Source organism: Crinia signifera, unplaced genomic scaffold (genome assembly GCF_055691185.1).
Source record: "Crinia signifera unplaced genomic scaffold, ASM5569118v1 HAP2_SCAFFOLD_89, whole genome shotgun sequence".
Taxonomy (NCBI): Eukaryota; Metazoa; Chordata; class Amphibia; order Anura; family Myobatrachidae; genus Crinia; species Crinia signifera.
In genome coordinates this window covers 693,252-713,453 of record NW_028142806.1, presented here as the reverse complement: position 1 = coordinate 713,453, position 20,202 = coordinate 693,252, and the positions used below count along the sequence as shown (strand labels likewise).

The 20,202-nt window shown below is 48.7% G+C and overlaps 1 protein-coding gene across 1 annotated transcript; it reads left to right on the top strand.

Annotated features, from left to right (window-relative positions):
* Positions 1-1,674: 1,674 nt before the first annotated feature.
* Positions 1,675-18,318, top strand: LOC146056760 (uncharacterized). Its single transcript, XM_083168436.1, has 5 exons — positions 1,675-1,865; positions 11,128-11,204; positions 11,586-11,634; positions 14,025-14,151; positions 16,142-18,318. The coding sequence occupies exons 2-5, from the start codon at positions 11,130-11,132 to the stop codon at positions 16,392-16,394; spliced, it is 504 nt and encodes a 167-aa protein (XP_083024562.1). The 5' UTR covers positions 1,675-1,865; positions 11,128-11,129; the 3' UTR covers positions 16,395-18,318.
* Positions 18,319-20,202: the final 1,884 nt, after the last annotated feature.

The window sequence follows — 20,202 nt, the reverse complement described above, 5'->3', positions numbered from 1 at the left end:
AGCGCGTCGGGGCAGGAGCATTCCCCATGAGCGCGTCGGGGCAGGAGCATTCCCCATGAGCGCGTCAGGTCAGGAGCGCGCCGGGGCAGGAGCATTCCCCATGAGCGCATCTGGGCAGGAAAATTCCCCATGAGCGCCTCGGGGCAGGAACGTTCCCCATGAGCGCCTCGGGGCAGGAGCGTTCCCCATGAGCGCCTCGGGGCAGGAGCGTTCCCCATGAGCGCCTCGGGGCAGGAGCGTTCCCCATGAGCGCCTCGGGGCAGGAGCGTTCCCCATGAGCGCCTCGGGGCAGAAGCGTTCCCCATGAGCGCCTCGGGGCAGGAGCGTTCCCCATGAGCGCCTCGGGGCAGGAGCGTTCCCCATGAGCGCCTCGGGGCAGGAGCGTTCCCCATGAGCGCCTCGGGGCAGGAGCGTTCCCCATGAGCGCCTCGGGGCAGGAGCGTTCCCCATGAGCGCCTCGGGGCAGGAGCGTTCCCCATGAGCGCCTCGGGGCAGGAGCGTTCCCCATGAGCGCCTCGGGGCAGGAGCGTGCCCCATGAGCGCCTCGGGGCAGGAGCGTTCCCCATGAGCGCCTCGGGGCAGGAGCATTCCCCATGAGCGCGTCAGGGCAGGAGCATTCCCCATGAGCGCGTCGGGGCAGGAGCGTTCCCCATGAGCGCGTCAGGGCAGGAGCATTCCCCATGAGCGCGTCGGGGCAGGAGCGTTCCCCATGAGCGCCTCAGGGCAGGAGCGTGCCCCATGAGCGCCTCGGGGCAGGAGCGTTCCCCATGAGCGCCTCGGGGCAGGAGCGTTCCCCATGAGCGCGTCAGGGCAGGAGCGTTCCCCATGAGCGCGTCGGGGCAGGAGCGTTCCCCATGAGCGCGTCGGGGCAGGAGCGTTCCCCATGAGCGCCTCGGGGCAGGAGCGTTCCCCATGAGCGCCTCGGGGCAGGAGCATTCCCCATGAGCGCGTCGGGGCAGGAGCATTCCCCATGAGCGCGTCGGGGCAGGAGCATTCCCCATGAGCGCGTCGGGGCAGGAGCATTCCCCATGAGCGCGTCGGGGCAGGAGCATTCCCCATGAGCGCGTCGGGGCAGGAGCCTTCTCCATGAGCGCGTCGGGGCAGGAGCATTCCCCCATGAGCGCGTCGGGGCAGGGGTATTCCCCATGAGCGCGTCGGGGCAGGAGCATTCCCCATGAGCGCGTCGGGGCAGGAGCATTCCCCATGAGCGCGTCGGGGCAGGAGCCTTCTCCATGAGCGCGTCGGGGCAGGAGCATTCCCCATGAGCGCGTCGGGGCAGGAGCATTCCCCATGAGCACAATACAGAATACAATTGGGTAACAGCATCAAAAAGCCCCACAAACAGCCATGGACTCCCCTATGGGGGCAGCAGAGCAGCTCTCCATACATATCTAATAGTGTGTACACACCTAATAACCCCCACAGAGAAAAGGGTCAGGGTGCAAGGAAAGGGTCACGGCCGTACAGGGAATAGTCACAGGGTCCAGGCAGGAGCTGGCAGACAGTGATAACCACACAGGCAGGAGGCCAGTCACAGCCAGATCCCAGCAGAGATACCAATGCTACACATCCTGCACACTCACCAGCAACAGCCGCCATGCCTCTTCCTGGAAGGGACTGGGTGCTGTTCTCCCTTATCACCACTAGGTGGCGCCGGCCAGCGTGGAACGCATTGCGTCCCAGTAGCTCGTCACCGCTGGGAAAGCGCAGGAGCCGTGTAAGCCCGGCCCATTGCCCTGTGTGTGTGCGGCCCATTCTAGCGTCATCACTTTGCGCTCGCCGCGCACATTACTTGCCCGTCCGGGGGAGCTGCAAGTGTTTACACCAGAGGAAGTGGGACTGTCTGGTGTTGCGCCTTTTTTCAGGTGAGTCTCATGGGAGGCAGGAGGGGGTTCGGAGGATTGCGGCAATGAGGGTTAGGTATCATGGTGTACATGCCTAATATGGTAGGGCAGCAATAGTAGGCTCTGAATACACTATATACAGTCTGATAGTCACTACAACAGCTGTATATCCCATAGGGCTGCTCCTGGGGATGTGGCAATCTCTTCTGTTCTTCTTAGGAAACTTTATATTGTTCTGATGGCCAATAAGGTTGGTTTGTACTATTACACGTAAAAGCAGCAATACTGTGGGTTCTCGTGGGGTGGCGCTGTGGGGTTCTCGTGGGGTGGCGCTGTGGGGGTTCTCGTGGTGTGGTGCTGTGGGGGTTCTCGTGGGGCGGCGCTGTGGGGTTCTTGTGGAGCGGCACGATGCTGCAGGTCTCAACATTCCATCCGCAGTATATAGTTCTAGTTATAGAGGAAGTATCACTCTGTAGCCAGGAGAGATATTAGGAATTTACATTGAAACATAGAAAGTGATGGCAGTTTGGAACCAAATTACCTCTTTAATCTGCCCCTTTTAGGGTGCCGTTATTGGGGTTAAGGGTTTGGTTAGTGTGTTAGGGTCAGAGTTCAGATTGCTTACTCGCAAGGTTCCGGAAATCGGGCAGCACCCTCAGCAAAGAAAGTCCCCCAGAGTCTGCTTACACACACACCGTTTGCTACTGTGCACTCACCCCAACAGCCCCCACATTTGGAGGATAAGTGGCTGGGGCAATTATGTGATTTGCATCATTGTAGCCAAGTCCCCCACTTTTTTCAGTGCTGGAAATATGGGCATTGTATAGAGGGGCTGTTATATAGCACTCACGTTTCCACACCGCCACACCTATGCCGGTAGTTCCAGCCCCCTGCTGCGCTGACCTTTGCTCCATATGTTTTGGAATATAAGGGCTCTACAGAAAACCAGACCTGGCTGTAGCGATGGAAGGCCCAGGGTGGACTCCTTACACAGAGTTTCTTTCTCTCTTCCTCCCTTGGAAACCCATAAAATGGACTCCTTACACCCCTTATTTTGCTTATACCATATGTAGGGAATTCTTCTTATGTAACGTCTGTTACTGCACGGCGCTTTTAATAAATCTGGAAGAAGCCAAAACTTGGTTTCATAAAAAGGGAAGTAGTGATTGTCGGCATGTCCGTGGCATAATTCTGTGGTAAAGTGTGTTGATTTAAAGTTCTAATTGCCGACAAGGTTGAAGTTCTTTATTGAATATTACAACGGTGTCGGCATTCTCTCACAGGTACGTCGGCTGATGGCAAAAACCTGTGCATTCCTTCAAAAAATACAAATAAGCAAAGTAACAGGGTTTGCTGGTAATCCATACAGAGATAGTAGTTTAGTACATTGGGCCTGATTCAAAGCTGATCGCTCATGTGAAAAGTTACAGGTGACTGAGTAGATAGCCGCCGCTCAAACGAAAAACCCTCCCCCCGTGTAACATTGTGCATGGATCACTATCCTCCTGCAAAACCATACGCAATTCACAAACCATTGGGGCCGATTCAGACCAGCTCGTAGTGGGCCGAATTGGGGGGGGGGGGGTCGTTCAATCGGCATGGGCCGCGTTTGCTAGGCTGCGTATATTTGCAGCAAAAAGGTCTGAATCAGGCCACAAGGGTCAGCCAACAAGGCAAACGGGTCTGTAAAAAAGGGGCATGGAAACTTGGGATGCCAATGTAATTATACCACTCTACTAGTCACCTCCTCTTGGATTTCGAGTACAGTTCTGGGCCCCACATCACATAAAGAACATTATAAAACTGGAGAAAGTCCAGAGAAGGGGAAGCTAAGCTAATAATACCCCTTTTACACCTCCGCAAAAACCTGGGTCATCGGCGTGTCAGACCCGGGTCAGCTGCGGTGTAAATGGGTCACACAGTGCCCCTTTACACGGGACTTCTACCCAGGTCCTGACCTTGGTAGAACACGGCTAGGACCTGGGTAGAGGGCGATGTAAACGGGTACGCCGGGTCATCCAACCTGGCTCCCGTTTACATGAATGGGGGACGTCCAACCTGCGGACCGCAGCGTCCGCAGGTTGGGCGGGGGGGCACACACAGCCTCCGCTGCTGTCTGCTACACTCTGCTGACAGCAGCCATGGCAGCGGAGGAGGTGAATGGATGCCTGTGTGCTGCATCCATTCACCTCCCGGACAAGGGCTGGGGGGTGCACGGGGGCTGGGGTCAGCCCAGCAGATTACCGGTGTAAAAGGGAGCAAACGCCGGGTCGCACCCGGCTTGAAGCGGGGATCAAAAACCCGGGTGCGACCCAGTGTTTTTGGTGTAAAAGGGGTATAAAAGGAATGGGGTATTTATGCTGCGAGGACAGATTAGTCAAATTAGGAATGTTTACACTGGAAAAGAGACGTTGAAGGGCGGACATGCTTAACATGTACAAATCAGGGGGCAATATAATGAACTGTCAGACACCCTCTATACTTTGTGGTCGGAGACTAGGACATGTGGGCATGCACTCAGGCTGGTGGAGAGAGAATTCCCTACCATTAGAAGGAAAGGCTTTTTTACAGTCAGGGCAGTAAATGTATGGAACCCTCTGCCGGTTACTATGTAATGGTTTTTCCAGTCTGTACAAATGTGAACAAGTCTGACCGTACCGGTCATCTGCCACAGAATCCGGCTGATCAAGGCCGGCGGTGATGTCACAGACCCTCCCTGCAAACACTTGTAAGCTCCCGGGTGGCTCAAGGGGGATCGGCTGTGACCTCTAGGGACTACGGGCCAGATGCACTAAGCTTCAAAAGGGATAAAATGGAGAGTGATAAACAGCCAGCCAATCAGCTCCTACCTGCCATGTCACAGACTGTTTGAAAAATGTCAGTCAGGAGCTGACTGGTTGGTTGTTTATCACTCTCCATTTTATCCCTTTTGAAGCTTAGTGCATCTGGCCCTATGTATGGGGGGGCTCTGTACTGCTTGTCGACAAGCCCGTATGTAACTCATATAGAGAGTACAGAGGCAGGAGAGTTGGGAGGGTATTCGAAGAACATGGCCATAAATAGAGGTGTGCGGGAGTGAATGGTGATGTGAGCGGTATGACCTATTACCCTCGGCCCTTGAATCTGGCTTGCAGTCTGCCTAGCAGATGAGGTTTTGGAGGTCAGTCGCACAAGTCCATAGAGGTATATTGAGTTATATCAGCATGAGGGTATAGGTAATGGGTATGATATCAATAAAGCTTACAGAGGTGTGCTACCATGGACAAATGGTAAGTAGTAACAAGGGGGACAGGATAAGGTTTGACGCTTTGTGGTGCTTCAAAAGAGAAAAAAACAGATTCTCTAAAATGTACCTTTTTATTAGGTTCATGTTAAAATGCTGCGATATACGGCTAACTACATAAAACAAAGACAAAGTGAATCCAGTGCATGTTAAAATGCACATGCGGTGTCCCAACGTGTCTCTTCCCTTGAGTATGGTCTCATTGACCAATGTGAGCTTCTGTGTGTATATCCCTTTAATAATTATGGCTATGTAGCCTATTCAGTATTAGGGAGACAGAGGGGCAGATTTATTAAGCTTGGAGAAGAGATAAACTGGAGATAAAGCGGAGAAAAGGTAAAAGGAGATAAAGCACCAGCCAATCAGCTGTGTTTGAAAAAGACAGTTGGGAGTTGATTGGCTGGTGCTTTATCTCCTTTTACCTTTTATCCGCATTATCTCCAGTTTATCTCTTTTCCAAGCTTAATAAATCTGAATCTGCTCACGCTATCTGATGTCAAGGACCGGATCTGTGTGTATGGCTATAAATAAATACTACAGACAAAACAATGCAATTTGGTCTGTGTTCAAATGATAAATAATGTTGTTTTATGTCAGTTAATCACTGAGTATTGGTCAGCTTGAGCCGTGTAGTGTGACGAATATGACTCAAATCAGCACATCACAGTTAGTTTATTACACCAGTGGTTCCAATTTAGGTCATAGCTTTCATTTATACATTAAGTACTGATGTTTGTATTGATATGACAATAATCTGTAATATATCAGATACAATGTTGCTTCAGTATTACACTTATGTAGCTTTCACATCACACTTTTAAAACGGTATATTGCCATTTTTTTGCCCTTTAAAACGTTTAAGGCTGCAGTGTGAAAGTGTCATAGTTGAAATACCATTTAAAGTTAACTGGTATTTCAACACGTTTAAAAAGCAGAGTCCTACCCGTTTTAAAGCCAATTCAGAGCCGTTTTTTGTGCTGTCTGAATGGCACTGAAATGGTATTTAGTAAAAAATAAAGGTTAGAGCACTGTGATAGGCTGTCCCTTGTCTTGTGTCCCTTCCCTGAACCAGGAAATAAGCTGTGGGTAGAAATGTGTTCAGAGTTTAAACGGCTTGACTGGTGATGTGAATGGTACTTAAACTGTATTTTTAAATGGTAATCTGCTGCAATATGAACACTAGACCCGTTTAAAATACCATTTGATGCTGCTTTCCCACTGCCTACACGGGTAAAGACCCGTTTTTTTTAAACGGGTCTTTAAACGGGTAAGAGCCATAAGACTCTTTCCCACTGCAGCTTTTAAACGGTAAATTACCGTTTAAAAGCTGTTTTTGTCACATTCACACTTACCCGTTTAAAAACCCGTTTAAGCAGTGTAAAGATAGGGGGGGGGGGGGGAGAATTTAAAAAAAAAAAACTGCGTGGGGTCCCCCCCACTGCCGTAACCAGCACCAGGCTGAAAGAGCCGGGGCTGGTAATAAAAAATCAGGAAACCCGACAAATAGGGGTTCCCTGATTTTTTACAACCAGCCCCAGGCTCCAGGTCCGGGGCTGGTTCCCAAAATACGGGGGACAAAATGACTAGGGGTCCCCCGTATTTTAAGAACCAGCCCCAGGCACAACCAGCCAGCAGGGTAATGCCACAGCCGGGGGACACTTATGATATAAGTTCCCGCGGCCAAAGCATTAACCCTACCGACCAGTCAGCCTGGCCAGGGGCCCTGGGGGAGTGGGGACCCCCCCAATAAAGGGGTCCCCCCCCTCCAGGACTTACCTGACCAGGCTGAAGCCTGGTGCTGTCCCCGGTGACCCTGGAGCGGTGGTCACCGGGCTGATGGTATTGTGTAAAAAAATAGAATAAAAACCATTGTCTTTTACTGGTGAACTATGAGTCCCAGCAAGCCTCCCCCGCAAGCTGGGACTTGGAGAACCACAAGTCCCAGCCTGCGGGGCATTAAAGGGCCCGCTGGGTCTTGTAGTTCCACAGTAAAAGAAAGAGTTAAATAAACACACTGACACACGTGAAAAATAAAAGTTTAATACATACATAACACATACATACTGATACTTACCTATCTTGAGCCCGTAGGTAGCCCTGGTCCTGATGTCCTGGTCCGTGTCGGCGTCTGTATCCAGTCGGCATCCCTGTCGGCGACGGCGTCGGCGGTCCGGAGTCCGAAGAAATCCATTTGGGAAGCTGTGGAAGGAAATCCTACTCACCTGTCCCAGCGCGACGTAGTCCAGGTAAGGTCTTTGCAAAAAAAACAAACCGACACCCGAACCAGACCGGACTGACGGAGACACACGGTGTGTTTACATCGTGCGGCTCCGCCCCCGAATGCCGCTATTGGCCGCCTTGCGGCCTAGCGGCCAATCAGGAGCCGCTAGGCCGCAAGGCGGCCAATAGCGGCATTCGGGAGGCGGAGCCGCACGATGTAAACAAACACACGTGTGTCTCCGTCAGTCCGGTCTGGTTCGGGTGTCGGTTTGTTTTTTTTGCAAAGACCTTACCTGGACTACGTCGCGCTGGGACAGGTGAGTAGGATTTCCTTCCACAGCTTCCCAAATGGATTTCTTCGGACTCCGGACCGCCGACGCCGTCGCCGACAGGGATGCCGACTGGATACAGACGCCGACACGGACCAGGACATCAGGACCAGGGCTACCTACGGGCTCAAGATAGGTAAGTATCAGTATGTATGTGTTATGTATGTATTAAACTTTTATTTTTCACGTGTGTCAGTGTGTTTATTTAACTCTTTCTTTTACTGTGGAACTACAAGACCCAGCGGGCCCTTTAATGCCCCGCAGGCTGGGACTTGTGGTTCTCCAAGTCCCAGCTTGCGGGGGAGGCTTGCTGGGACTCATAGTTCACCAGTAAAAGACAATGGTTTTTATTCTATTTTTTTACACAATACCATCAGCCCGGTGACCACCGCTCCAGGGTCACCGGGGACAGCACCAGGCTTCAGCCTGGTCAGGTAAGTCCTGGAGGGGGGGGACCCCTTTATTGGGGGGGTCCCCACTCCCCCAGGGCCCCTGGCCAGGCTGACTGGTCGGTAGGGTTAATGCTTTGGTCGCGGGAACTTATATCATAAGTGTCCCCCGGCTGTGGCATTACCCTGCTGGCTGGTTGTGCCTGGGGCTGGTTCTTAAAATACGGGGGACCCCTAGTCATTTTGTCCCCCGTATTTTGGGAACCAGCCCCGGACCTGGAGCCTGGGGCTGGTTGTAAAAAATCAGGGAACCCCTATTTGTCGGGTTTCCTGATTTTTTATTACCAGCCCCGGCTCCTTCAGCCTGGTGCTGGTTTCGGCAGTGGGGGGGGACCCCATGCCGGTTTTTTTTTTAACGGGTAAAGGGCTACCCCTTTCCCACTGCCGAAAAAACGGCTATAACACGGTAAAAACACTGCTTTTTACACGGGTAACAAAAACCGGTATTTGTTACCCGTGTAAAGCAACCTGGAGCTTTCCCACTGCAGCTCTAGCCGTTTAAAAAGGCTAAAAAAACGGCATTTACACGTGTAAAGCCTGCAGTGGGAAAGGGGCATGAAATTACAGTTTTTCAAAACGTTTCAAAATGTTTTATGTGATGTGAAAGCTACATATAAGGAACCTGACAGGGTAGTTCCACAGATATGTTCGAGTGTTCATTCTTGAACCCGCTATCTTTGAAAACCCATGCAGTTTGTCTTCCCTGCCTGGGGTGTCGCTGTCTGCTGTGGTGTTTCTAGCACAGGTCTGGTTTGCATATCAGTGCTCATAGACAGACCACACTGTGCTAGAAGCACTACAGCAGACCGCGACACCCCAGGCAGGGAAGAGGAAGTGCATGTGTTTTCAAAGATAGCGGGTGCTAGAATGAACACTAGCTTCAGTATTCAGGAATCTTTATCACCGTACATGTGTCATAATAGGGCATTAGGTGCGTGCTTCTCACTTTTAATGATATTGTTGCTATTATCAATTAGTGCATTTGCTGAATGGATACTGACTAGGCCATGTAGTATTCTTGGGGACTTAAGGAATCATTGCCGAACTTCTGTGCATATGCATAATAAACCATTGTTCTAGGTCAAAATGACCGCTTTCTAAAGGGCCCTACATACGCTGAGATACATAACGGGAGATTTAGCATGGGAGATGTCTCTCTCTCAGATAATGAGCCACACACAGAGAGATCTGTGTCAGAGATACATAACGGGAGATTTCAAATCTGTCACAGAAAGTGACGTAAAAAACTGCACTTCATCACAAAAATGTTATATGGCAGGGGTTCCCAATCTTTTTTTAATCACGGCACCCTAGAGTATAAGATTTTTTTTTGCGGAACCCCTAGGCCAAATTTATTTTAATTAGATTGGATTTATATGCGATTCTTAGGGTCAGTTATGTGGAAAAGGGCAGGAATTGCTTCTATTTGTACACATTTTATGATTGGCAGCCACCAGCACTGGTTTTGCTTATAAATAATTAACCATTAATAATTTGAGTTGGTCCTGGACCACCAACCCAGGGCACCCCTGCATGTGTCCCGAGGCACCCCAGGGAGCCACGGCGCACAGTTTGGGAACCACTGTTATATGGTATTGGCTACCAGTAATTTCCTATGCACCACATAAAATATGTATGTTTCCAGAGCTCCTATCCCTCTGCATACAAAAGAAGAGATCCGTAATGGTAGGAATAAGGAACATTTAACCTAAACCCCCAAAGCACAATGTGGAATCTTTGTGAGCTCAGACACTAGTGACTAGGGTGGCCAATCCCGGGATTTGGTCCCCAATACGCTGGGATTTCAATCCCTGGATTGGAGTTTCCAATCCCGGGATTTTTGGGATTAGACAGGCAGCGTTTGAGCAATCGCTCAGACGCTGCCCGGCTTCTCCCATACCCGGCGTGCGGCCTGCGCAGCGTGACTAGGTCAGAGGTCTCGCTGCGCAGGGCACAGCCCGCCTCAGCTGTCCCCCCGCCCAGCCAGCATTCCCGGGTACCAGCCACCCCGCCTATCAACCTGGCGACAACCCAGCCAGCAGCCCTCCCTCCCGCCCACTCAGCATACCTGGCTGCCGGCCACCCAATCAGCCCGGCCGCCCACTCAGCAACCTCCGCAAATGTAAGTAAATAGTGGGCATCCCTACTAGTGACACACAAACACTTGTACACTATAGACAATAATAACACACAGAATGAAGGCCCGATGCTCTCGGCAACACACAAGAAGAAGCCGCGCTCACACTCTTCCTGCTGGGATAGTAGCACAGGTACACGGTAATTGTGACACGGATACCCTTCCCCCAACCAGGCCTGGGTCCATCCCCACGTGCAGCAACCCCCGCTCTCACGTACTTCGCCTTACTGTTCTGGCTAGGTGCCGTAGCAATTGCCGTGGTCCGACGATTATATCCAACTTCATCTAGCAGGAGAGGGACGAGCGCCGCTCCTGTTGCCCCGGCAAATTGCACGTCACATCCCCATCTTGGTGGCAGCGGGGTCCCGATCTCACGGTTCTGACCGGCTCAGTCCTGTGCGCTCCAACGCTTCAGTGACAGTCGCTCAGATGGCCCTGCTTATCCCCTGCGCCACACATGCGGGAAATGAGCAGGAGCATCTCAGCGACTGCACTGAATTTACAGACGGGGCATATTCAGAAACGGCGGGGGTGCACGCATGTAAATCGCTGTGTGGGCTATACACACATTGATTTACATGCATTTTCTGAGTGATTTCGTAAAATCGCTCAGAAAATGCCTGCAAGTCGCCCTGTGTGTGTGTCGGGCCCTTAAGCCAGTGGTTGCATTGTCTGTTTATCAGCAATTCGTCACTCATTCAATTTTGTCCGAATGCCTCTCCACACTGAGTAGAGGAACTGTACATTGTGGCTACAGCAAAATGGCTGACTGCCCAGTATGCACTGGAGGAGCAGCTCATGTGACCATATGCTGCTATGTGTTCCTTATACTACCACCACTTATTTATTTGTCTGACCCTTTTAGCCATGCCTATGGTGACTGAGAGGACTACCGAGTTTTGCGTGAGCACTACTCGTGGTAGGGTGACCGAATGTAGATGGGTGAGTAGACACATTCATTTGTATTTTTGTTATCTATTTAATTGATTACAGTCACTTAATTGCTGTCACGGTTTCCGAAGGTGACCTGGTTTTATATTCTTAATATCCGAAGGTTACAATGGGTTAGAACCTTAGCATGGCCTCACTTAATGCTGATATGTTTTGGATGTCTCTCCAACAAAAATGACTTTTTTAGTTAATGCGTATTTATTGACGCTAGTTCTGTTTTTAAAATGTGTAATGTTTAGTCATTACGCGGTGGTTTTACGCTTCCCTGTTCTGTATGTCAGAGTCTGTATTACTGGCATTGATGAATACTGGGGTTTGTAGACTACTTTTATCTCCTGCTGTTATAATTGTCTGTCTGCTTCTCTGTTTCAGGGGCACACAGCGCACGAACGTTCTACTGTTGTTGATTATATTAAAAAAGGTAAGATCTAAAAAGTTGGGTAGCTTTAATAAAGGCTGGTGTTGGAGGGGAATCTTCAACATAGTCCAGATAAGACCAACCACTATGGGTGGGGTTTAATTGTTCTATCGCACCCGATCTCCTTTCTAAAGTGACGGGGGTTTTGTATGTCATTAATTGAATGTTGCAGGCCGCAGAAATACATTGGTCTATTTATTTGTAGAGATAAATAGCGGTATGAGATCCAGGATTCTGACTGTCGGAACGTCCGTCTGAATCCTGCCCGTTTTCGCTCTGCTCGACAGCCGGAATTTGAGCGTCGAAAAGTGGGCGTGTCGGTCCCTTCAAATAACTGCCATTTGTCAGACCCCGTACAGTTACACTATAGCGAGTGTCCAAATATTGAGAAGATTCAGGGAAATGTTTTGAAGGTTCTAAAAAGTAGAGCCGTTGCCTATGGCGACTAATCTGCTTCTCGTTAGCGTTTATTAGTATATTCTATAAAATTAGTCGATGTGCTAAAAATCGGGCACATGTTTGCTAAGCGGAACTTTTTTACCCCTTCGGAGCCGATACCCCGTAGTATCCCCGCTTCGTGAGTGGCAGCACATAACTGTCATAGTTTCCAGACCAGTTGACCAACTGTCACATTTTTAAAGAGCTCCATGGTAATGCGTTGTGATTGGCTGGCGGATGTTATGAAATATCCCAAATACTTCTAGTCCCAAACGTTTTGTGTCTGAGGCCCAAACTGTCATGGCTGCATGTATGTGTTATGCACATCGTGTCCCAAGGAAGGAGGCTGCCAACGCAAGTGACACACACACACACAACACAATTGACATGTTGGCATCAAAGTTCGACTTTGACACACTGTCTAAGTGTACCGCTGCGCTCGCCATGCTTCACTACCCTCTGCACACTATGGTATTCTCCCACCACACCGTAGTGTATGCCAGGGCATGCAATGCTTGTGTTGACCTATTCAGATGTCGACCTTAATAGCGTATAAACTAATAACCGTATATTTGCTCCCTGTGTTAACATTCGGGAAGAAATCGAACGTGAAAAAAACTCATGTTGGCCTTTTGACCTTCCCATTGCCGACCTAGTGTGTTGACCTTCAACCCTGTTGAGCTTACCCATGTTGACCTATACTAGGTGTCTATTTTCCAATGCTTCTAGGATTTCACCGCTATACAAGCCAATACCTGGATGAACCCAGTGTCCCTGCGATGCTAATACATTGTCTCCTCTTCGCCATAGCCTCACTGTTACTGTGTGCTAAATCTGATAGAGGAACAATGTATTTTCTGTACAGAATAGGGTATATAACTACAGGACCTGGTATAATGTCTGTACAGGCCCACTAGCCGGACCTGAGGCTCATTTTCCCTTTTCAGTTTAGAATCCTAATTGTCCGTTGCCCAGCAAGCAGAATTTGTTATTTTTCTGGCCATTTGTCAGTGAATATGAATGATAACTCACAATTTTCTTTCACTCGTGGTTAGTGGTTGGGTGAAGCCATTTATTGTCACATAACTGTGTTTACTCTTTTTAAATCATAATGACAACAGAAACTACCCAAATGGCCCTAATCAAAAGTTTACATACCCCAGTTCTTAATACCGTGTATTGCCCCCTTTAACATCTTTCTACTGGCGACATGACCGTGCAGCCCAATTTTCTTCAAATGCCTCCTTATTGTGCATCTTGAAACAACCACACCACTTTCTTTCAGAGAATCTGTATTTCAGATGAAGTTATTTGTGTATTTTTCTTTGCATCCCGAACAATTTTCCTGGCAGTTGTGGCTGAATTTTTTTTTTTGGTCTACCTGACATGATTTGGTTTCCACAGAATCCATCATTTTCTACTTATTAATTAGAGTTTGAACACTGCTGATTGGCATTCTGAATTGCTTGGATATCTTTTTATATCCCTTTCCTGTTTTAGACCATTCAGTTACCTTTTCCCGCAGATCCTTTGACAATTCTTTTGCTTTCCTCATGACTCCAGACACGTCAGTGCAGCACTGGATGAAAGATGCAAGGGTCTTTCAGGAGACCAGAAACTCGCTGACCTTTTATACACACACTGATTACAAGCGAACAGATCACATGTGAGGATGGTTACCTTTTAGTAGCCATTCAAACCCGTTTGTGTCAACTTGTGTGCATGTTATCAGGCCAAAATTTCCAGGGTATGAACACTTTTGATCAGGGTCATTTGGGTAGTTTCTCTTGTCATTCTGATTTAAAAAGAGTAAACACAGTTGTTTGACAATAAATGGCTTCTGGGTTATCATTCAAATTCTCTGACAAATGGCCAGAAAATCACAAATTCAGCTGGGGTATGTAAACTTATGAGCACAACTGTGTGTTTATATGAATATGTTTCTTTTTTCACAGTCGACCCAGTCGGCTTCTGGTTTTCTCATACAAATGAAGAGGTGATACAGAACTGCAAGTTATTGAAAACCTATTTGCTGTGGCCGATCCTCGTAGGCGAACCTGAGAAAACATGTGAGCGCCCTAGGTGAGTGACACGTCTTCTGCTCCTGTAGGTCCTGGGACTATTAGATATTGGGCCTGATTCAGGTTTGATCGCTTAGCAGTGGTCTTTCGCTAACATCGCCCGCGAATAAACGCAGCGGCATGCAAATGGATGTGCACGTTCAGACCTCCCTTCTGTGCGGGCGTACAGCCGCAACATCATTCCACTTGTTTTATTTGGCTCGTAAATGGCCGAGAATGGGTCGGGCGCTGATGTCCTATAACATTCAGGGGGATGTGGTCATTAGTTCGACATGATGAAGGGTTGACATGGGACAAGGTCGGCATGGGGTTTTTCACTGTTTTTTGACCCGTCCACTAGGTGGGAAAATAAAATAGCGTGCGGAGCCCAAACATGGTGAGTGCGGCGGTGCACTTTATCCTGTGTCCATGTCAACGGTGTCCACATTAGGGTAAAAAAACAGTGACAAACCCCATGTCCACCTTGACCTATGTCGAACTAGTGACTATCATACCATATTATCCATACCCCATTCAGGGGCCCACCCCATGCAGGCTTTGACCTGCCTGCATTTGCCAACCCCCCCCCCCCCCCCCCTGTGCGAGCGAGTCAGCGACTGTGATAGGTGCCAAAGGCTATAGCACAGTGACCCTACACGTGCGTGTATTTGTCGATACACAAAGCCGCGTGAATCAATGCACCGATAGTAAATTGTGATGTCGCCCACACACAGTGGAAGTTGGCATTGTGTGGGCATAAGCTAGTTCTCAGTTTGGCTGTCATGTAAACTTCGGCTCTGCCCACAAAATGGCTGCCTTCACCAGGTGCGACGTGAAATCCTTTGAAATGTGGACCGATGACCCGTTATTAACACACAAAGGAAAAAGGTTGATAAAAATGTTATTGTCATTGTTATGTTTTAGGTCTGCGCAGAGCGCCAATCTGAAGATCAAAGATTTATACTTCATTGAGCTATTAGAAGATCTTGCTGACCTGTTCGAGGTCGCGCCTAGCACCCCCAGATACTGTATAAATGTCATATATAAATGATTCGGGTTGGTTTGCAAAAGCAAACTCCTTTAATGGACAAAACCATGCTGCACTGTAGGTGGGGCAGATGTAACATGTGCAGAGAGAGAGTTAGATTTGGGTGGGGTGTGTTCAAACTGCTTTATTCTTACACAGTAATATAGATATCAGTCAGTATTTACCCTGCACAGAAACAAAATAACTCCCCCACATCTAACTCTCTCTGCACATTTTACATCTCCCCACCTGCAGTGCAGCAGTTTTGTATATTAAAGGAGTTTGCTTTTGCAAACCAACCTGAATCACCCCATTGGCCTGTGCCTATATTGCATTCTGGATATATCTTGGGCATCAGCGGCGTAACTATAGCACCGCAGCCCCCGCCGGGGGGGGGGGGGGGGGGTGCTGTGCATGTGGGGGCGCCGGGGGCTGCGGTGCTATAGATACCCCCCGCCCCCCAATCCCCCGCAGACTTACCTATCTCGCTGGTCCCGGCGGCTCCGTTCTTCTGCTGAGGACCACCACAAAATGGCCGCCCCCATATAGCACACAGTTCTCTGAAACTGTCTGCTGTATGGGGGCGGGGGGGATTGGGGGGGGGGAGGGGTGGCGGGGGATTGGGGGGGGGGTTTGCATGGGCGGCGGGGGATTGGGGGTGCTTGGCGGGGTGGCGGCGGGGGGGGCGCCCAAAACTTAGTTACGCCACTGTTGGGCATATAGATAATGAGTGCAGGTATGGACTCCTGCGGGTCCCACACCACACACCCTGCACTTGTTTCTTCAATACATAGACCCGTTAGCACATACATCCCAAAGTACTAGCCAATCAGCCCCTAACTGCCACATTACATACTGCATTTGAACAGGAGCTGATTGGCTAGTACTTTATCTCTCTGGGTCAGCAATGTAGATGTCATTGAAATTGAATTTACTGATGGAATTGATATATATTTTTAAATTGTTCTCTCTCTGCATTGAACAGGCTGTACATGCCCCAATCCAAGAAGGAGAAATATCTGCAGCAGATGGGGAAGACCGTTCTCGCCAGTTTCCCCGTACAAGCCACCATTGACTTCTATAAGGACGATTCGGAATCTGAAGAGGACGAGGACTACGATGAGATGGACTTCTGTAACTATTTCCGCCATTATCAAAGCGTTGAAGAAAAAGACACTGGAAACAACATGGAAGAGGATCCATCATATACGTCAGCTACTCAGGCAGACAGGCAGTGACGGAGGTTATGGGGAACTGCGCTGGAAGGATTGGGAAGACCTTCTGTTTTAAGAAGACATTTATGGCATCGGCACAAGATATTACCTACGTGACCTCTTTGACATGACATTAGCTACACCGTTATCACACTGAGGAACATCTCACATGACCCGCGGGTGCAGGAGTCCTGGATTATCACCCCTGAGCGCTTCCGTATTCTTGAAAAATGCATTTTCTGACGCCTATCTGCAAGTGAAACGGTTCCATATGTCAGATTACAAACCAGATCGATAGAGTTGTAGATCCGATTTAGGCCTGGATTCGCACAGCGCCTGCCTATGGTTCACAGTACGCATGCGCAAGGCCATCCTGCCTTCGTAAGGTGATCGACAGGAAGTAGGCGTCTGGGGGTGGAAACCGGACATTTAGTGGGAGTGCTAAGAAAAGCCGGAAATAAAACGCTGCGAGTGTCTGGGAAACCGCTAGGCATGTTAGGGGAGGGTGTGTGACGTCAGCTCCAGGCTGGATATGTCTGTTTCATCGCACCGCTGACTAAGTCCAGGGTTACATGGCGCCTGCGAAGACTTGTGCCCAGTGTAAAAATCATTCGACGGTGAGACTGTTACGATGGGATTTCAAAATACTCGCACAGCTGCGAAGAACGGATGAGTAGCCGTACACATCCATTGACATTGATTCGCAAGGTGGGATTTCACACTAGCAGAGCGCCATCTTCACGGAACTCTGGGCGTTCGAATTTGAGGCAGTGCGATGAGGTCTGAATCGGACCCAATGTGACAATAAACATATTTATGGAAGGAAAGCTCTACATGGAAGTAACGGAAACAAATATATATATTTTTGTCGCAGTACAAAAACGCAAGACAGAAAAAGTGAAAATGATATTGAACCTTGGAAGGTCCATTTGCCTAAGTTCCGGCATGCCGGGTATCTAATGGCACCGTGCCACTCTTTCTTGCACTGTGTTCAGTGTGCTGAGAAGGTGCCAGCGCACAACCCCATCACCTACCCACCTGGAACGTTTGCCATATGAATTGGGTTACGGGGTAATTTCCAGAAAGGTTAAACCTCTTCGGCTAATATTGGGCATAATTCAGGTTGGATCGCAAAAGCAAAATCTCTCTCTAATGGGCAAAAGCATGCTGCACTGCAGGTGGGGAAGATGTAACATGTGCAGAGAGAGTTAGATTTGGGTGGGGTGTGTTCAAACAGAAATCTAAATTGCAGTGTACAAATAAAGCAACCAGTATATTTATACTGCACAGAAACAAAATTACTCACCTAAATCTAACTCTCTCTGCACATGTTACATCTTCCTCACCTGCAGTGCAGCATGGATTTGTCTATCAAAAAGGGAGTTTGCTTTTGCAAACTAACCTGAATCAACCCCATAGTTGTAGATAAGTGATGGCAGCATACAATGGGCCTTATTCTAGTTCACTCTTAGGGGCAAATTCCTTCTCAAATGGACAAAACCATGTGCACTGCAGGTGGGGCAGATGTAACATGTGCAGAGAGAATTAGATTTGGGTGGGGATTTTATTCAAAGCGAGATCTATATTGCAGTGTAAAAATAAAGCAGTCAGTATTTTCCCTGCACAGAAACAAAATAACTCGCTCAAATCTAATTCTATCTGCACCTGTTACATCTGCCCCACCTGCAGTGCACATGGTTTTGTCCATCTGAGAAGGAATTTGCCCCTAAGAGTGAACTAGAATAAGGCCCAATGTACACCTGTAGGGAAGGTGTATTCCTCTATAAGGTGCTGACTGGGGTGGGCATGTGCTGTTTTGCACTCCTGTCATTTTTATTTGTAAATATTTTGTATATCGCGCAATTATTTTATTGTAAATATGATAAAAAGGCCTATGGCAATACTTTATACTAAACTGTATTAAACAAATCAGAAACATTGGCTTTAATGGGATATTTGTCACAATAAATTTTGTTGATGATGAACGGTTTTTAATGCACAAATATTTAAAGGCAAAAATCACAAATAAAGGAAAATGTTTTAAATATACACAATTCACCAAAAGAAAAGAATTCAATTCACAATGGGCAAATCGGATAATTTATTTCAATGGATTCAGATCTGTATCTGAGATCAGCGACCAGTAAACACCTTGGTGCAGGTGACTATAGTTGGGTACACACTGGATAACACAGGGAGGATCGGCCACAGGTTACACAGGGAATATTCCTGGTGGGCCAGCGAGTATATGAGGCCGTCTGCACACGTTACACTACATTGTTCCCATTCATTCTGCTATTCCCATCTGCAGTATGGCAGCTCTGCAATCCAGTGACTCTATTAGTACCCAAACCACCTCTGGTTCGATACATTGTGGGATGATCTGCTGGTGTACCAGTGATAAGTCTGCAAACAACGTCTTAAGGTGCGTACACACGGGGCGATTTTGTGTAATATCGCAGGAAATATGGTCGCTAAGCGATCATATTGCCCGCGATGGGAGTGTGCACCGGCGATATATCGCCGGGTGCGCGCTCCCGTTTTTGCCCCTGTGGTGATCGGCTCCCCCGGCAGTTTCCTTTTCATCAGCGACCATCTCTGGTCGCTGATGAAAAGGACCCGAAGCGATGCGAGGGGCTGCGGTTCAACTCCAACTGTGTCCATGTCCAACAATCGACATTCGGGTAAAAAAATAGTGAAAACTCATGTCGACCTAATGACTGTCGACCTAGAACCATGTCGACCTTGGCCCATGTCGACATTAAGTCATGTCGACCTTGACCCATGTCGACCTTTAACCCTGTCGACCTTGGGGCCAGTCGACCTTCCGGGGTCGACTTAATGACTGTAGACCTAAGTCTGTTCTGACAGATGTACCGATTCCATTGCACCGGCCCTGCTGCACTGCCAACAGGCAGTATATCTGCAGATGTATAGATGCATAGTTCTGTAGAGGATGCTGGTGACTGACATCACAACTAAATGACATCACAACTTTGTCAGCCGTGAGTATCGCATTTCATTCATGGAGTCCCAGGCTTGTAAAACTCCAAGGTCTGTTACATAGAAACATAGAATGTGACGGCAGATAAGAACCACTTTGCCCATTTTTATACCTTTTAGTAACAACAACTGTATTTGTTCCTTAGTTCTTTGTGAAGACATTCATATGTCTATTCCATGCATGATTAAATTGCTCTATGTCTTAATTCCCCCATACACTAGGGCAATGGTTCCCAACCCTGGTCCTCAAGTACCCCCAACAGTGCACATTTTCCAGGTCACCCAGCAGGTGCACTCATTATTCAGACACATTTTAAAAGATCCACAGGTGGAGCTAATTATTTCACCTGTGATTCTGTGTGGAGACCTGCAAAACGTGCACTGTTGGGGGTACTTGAGGACCAGGGTTGGGAACCACTGCACTAGGGCGACTTCTCTGAGTGTAGAAGTCAGAAGCAGTCCCCACTTGAGCTGCCCATGACCGTCCGGTGTGGCAGAATCGCATGCAGTCTTTTCACATACGTTATATCGCGTGCGATCTCAGCAAAGCCTACGCAGCTCGTGTGTGATCCAGCAGATCACTTCTGCAGCTGGTGTGACTTCCAGGCTTTGGTGTGATTCGCACAGTACATGTTATTCAGACTTTTTATATGCGAGTGATCACCACAATTGCAAAAAAAAGTGCCCAAATTGCATGCAAATGACCTGCTGTCAAATGCACATTGTTAGAGCCTGAGAGGAGAGAAACGCAATGGTACTGAGCGGCGCTGCCTTCTGAGGAGGTGATCGTGGCAGTTAAGTATTCATTATAGCACCAGTTTGGGTTTGT

Bases quoted from the DNA above. Each gene is read 5' to 3' on its own strand.
- LOC146056760 (XM_083168436.1), top strand. From the start codon at position 11,130: ATGCCTATGGTGACTGAGAGGACTACCGAGTTTTGCGTGAGCACTACT. The intron at 11,205-11,585 runs GTGAGTAGACAC...TCTCTGTTTCAG, and splicing joins GGGTGACCGAATGTAGATGG to GGGCACACAGCGCACGAACG. The intron at 11,635-14,024 runs GTAAGATCTAAA...CTTTTTTCACAG, and splicing joins TGTTGATTATATTAAAAAAG to TCGACCCAGTCGGCTTCTGG.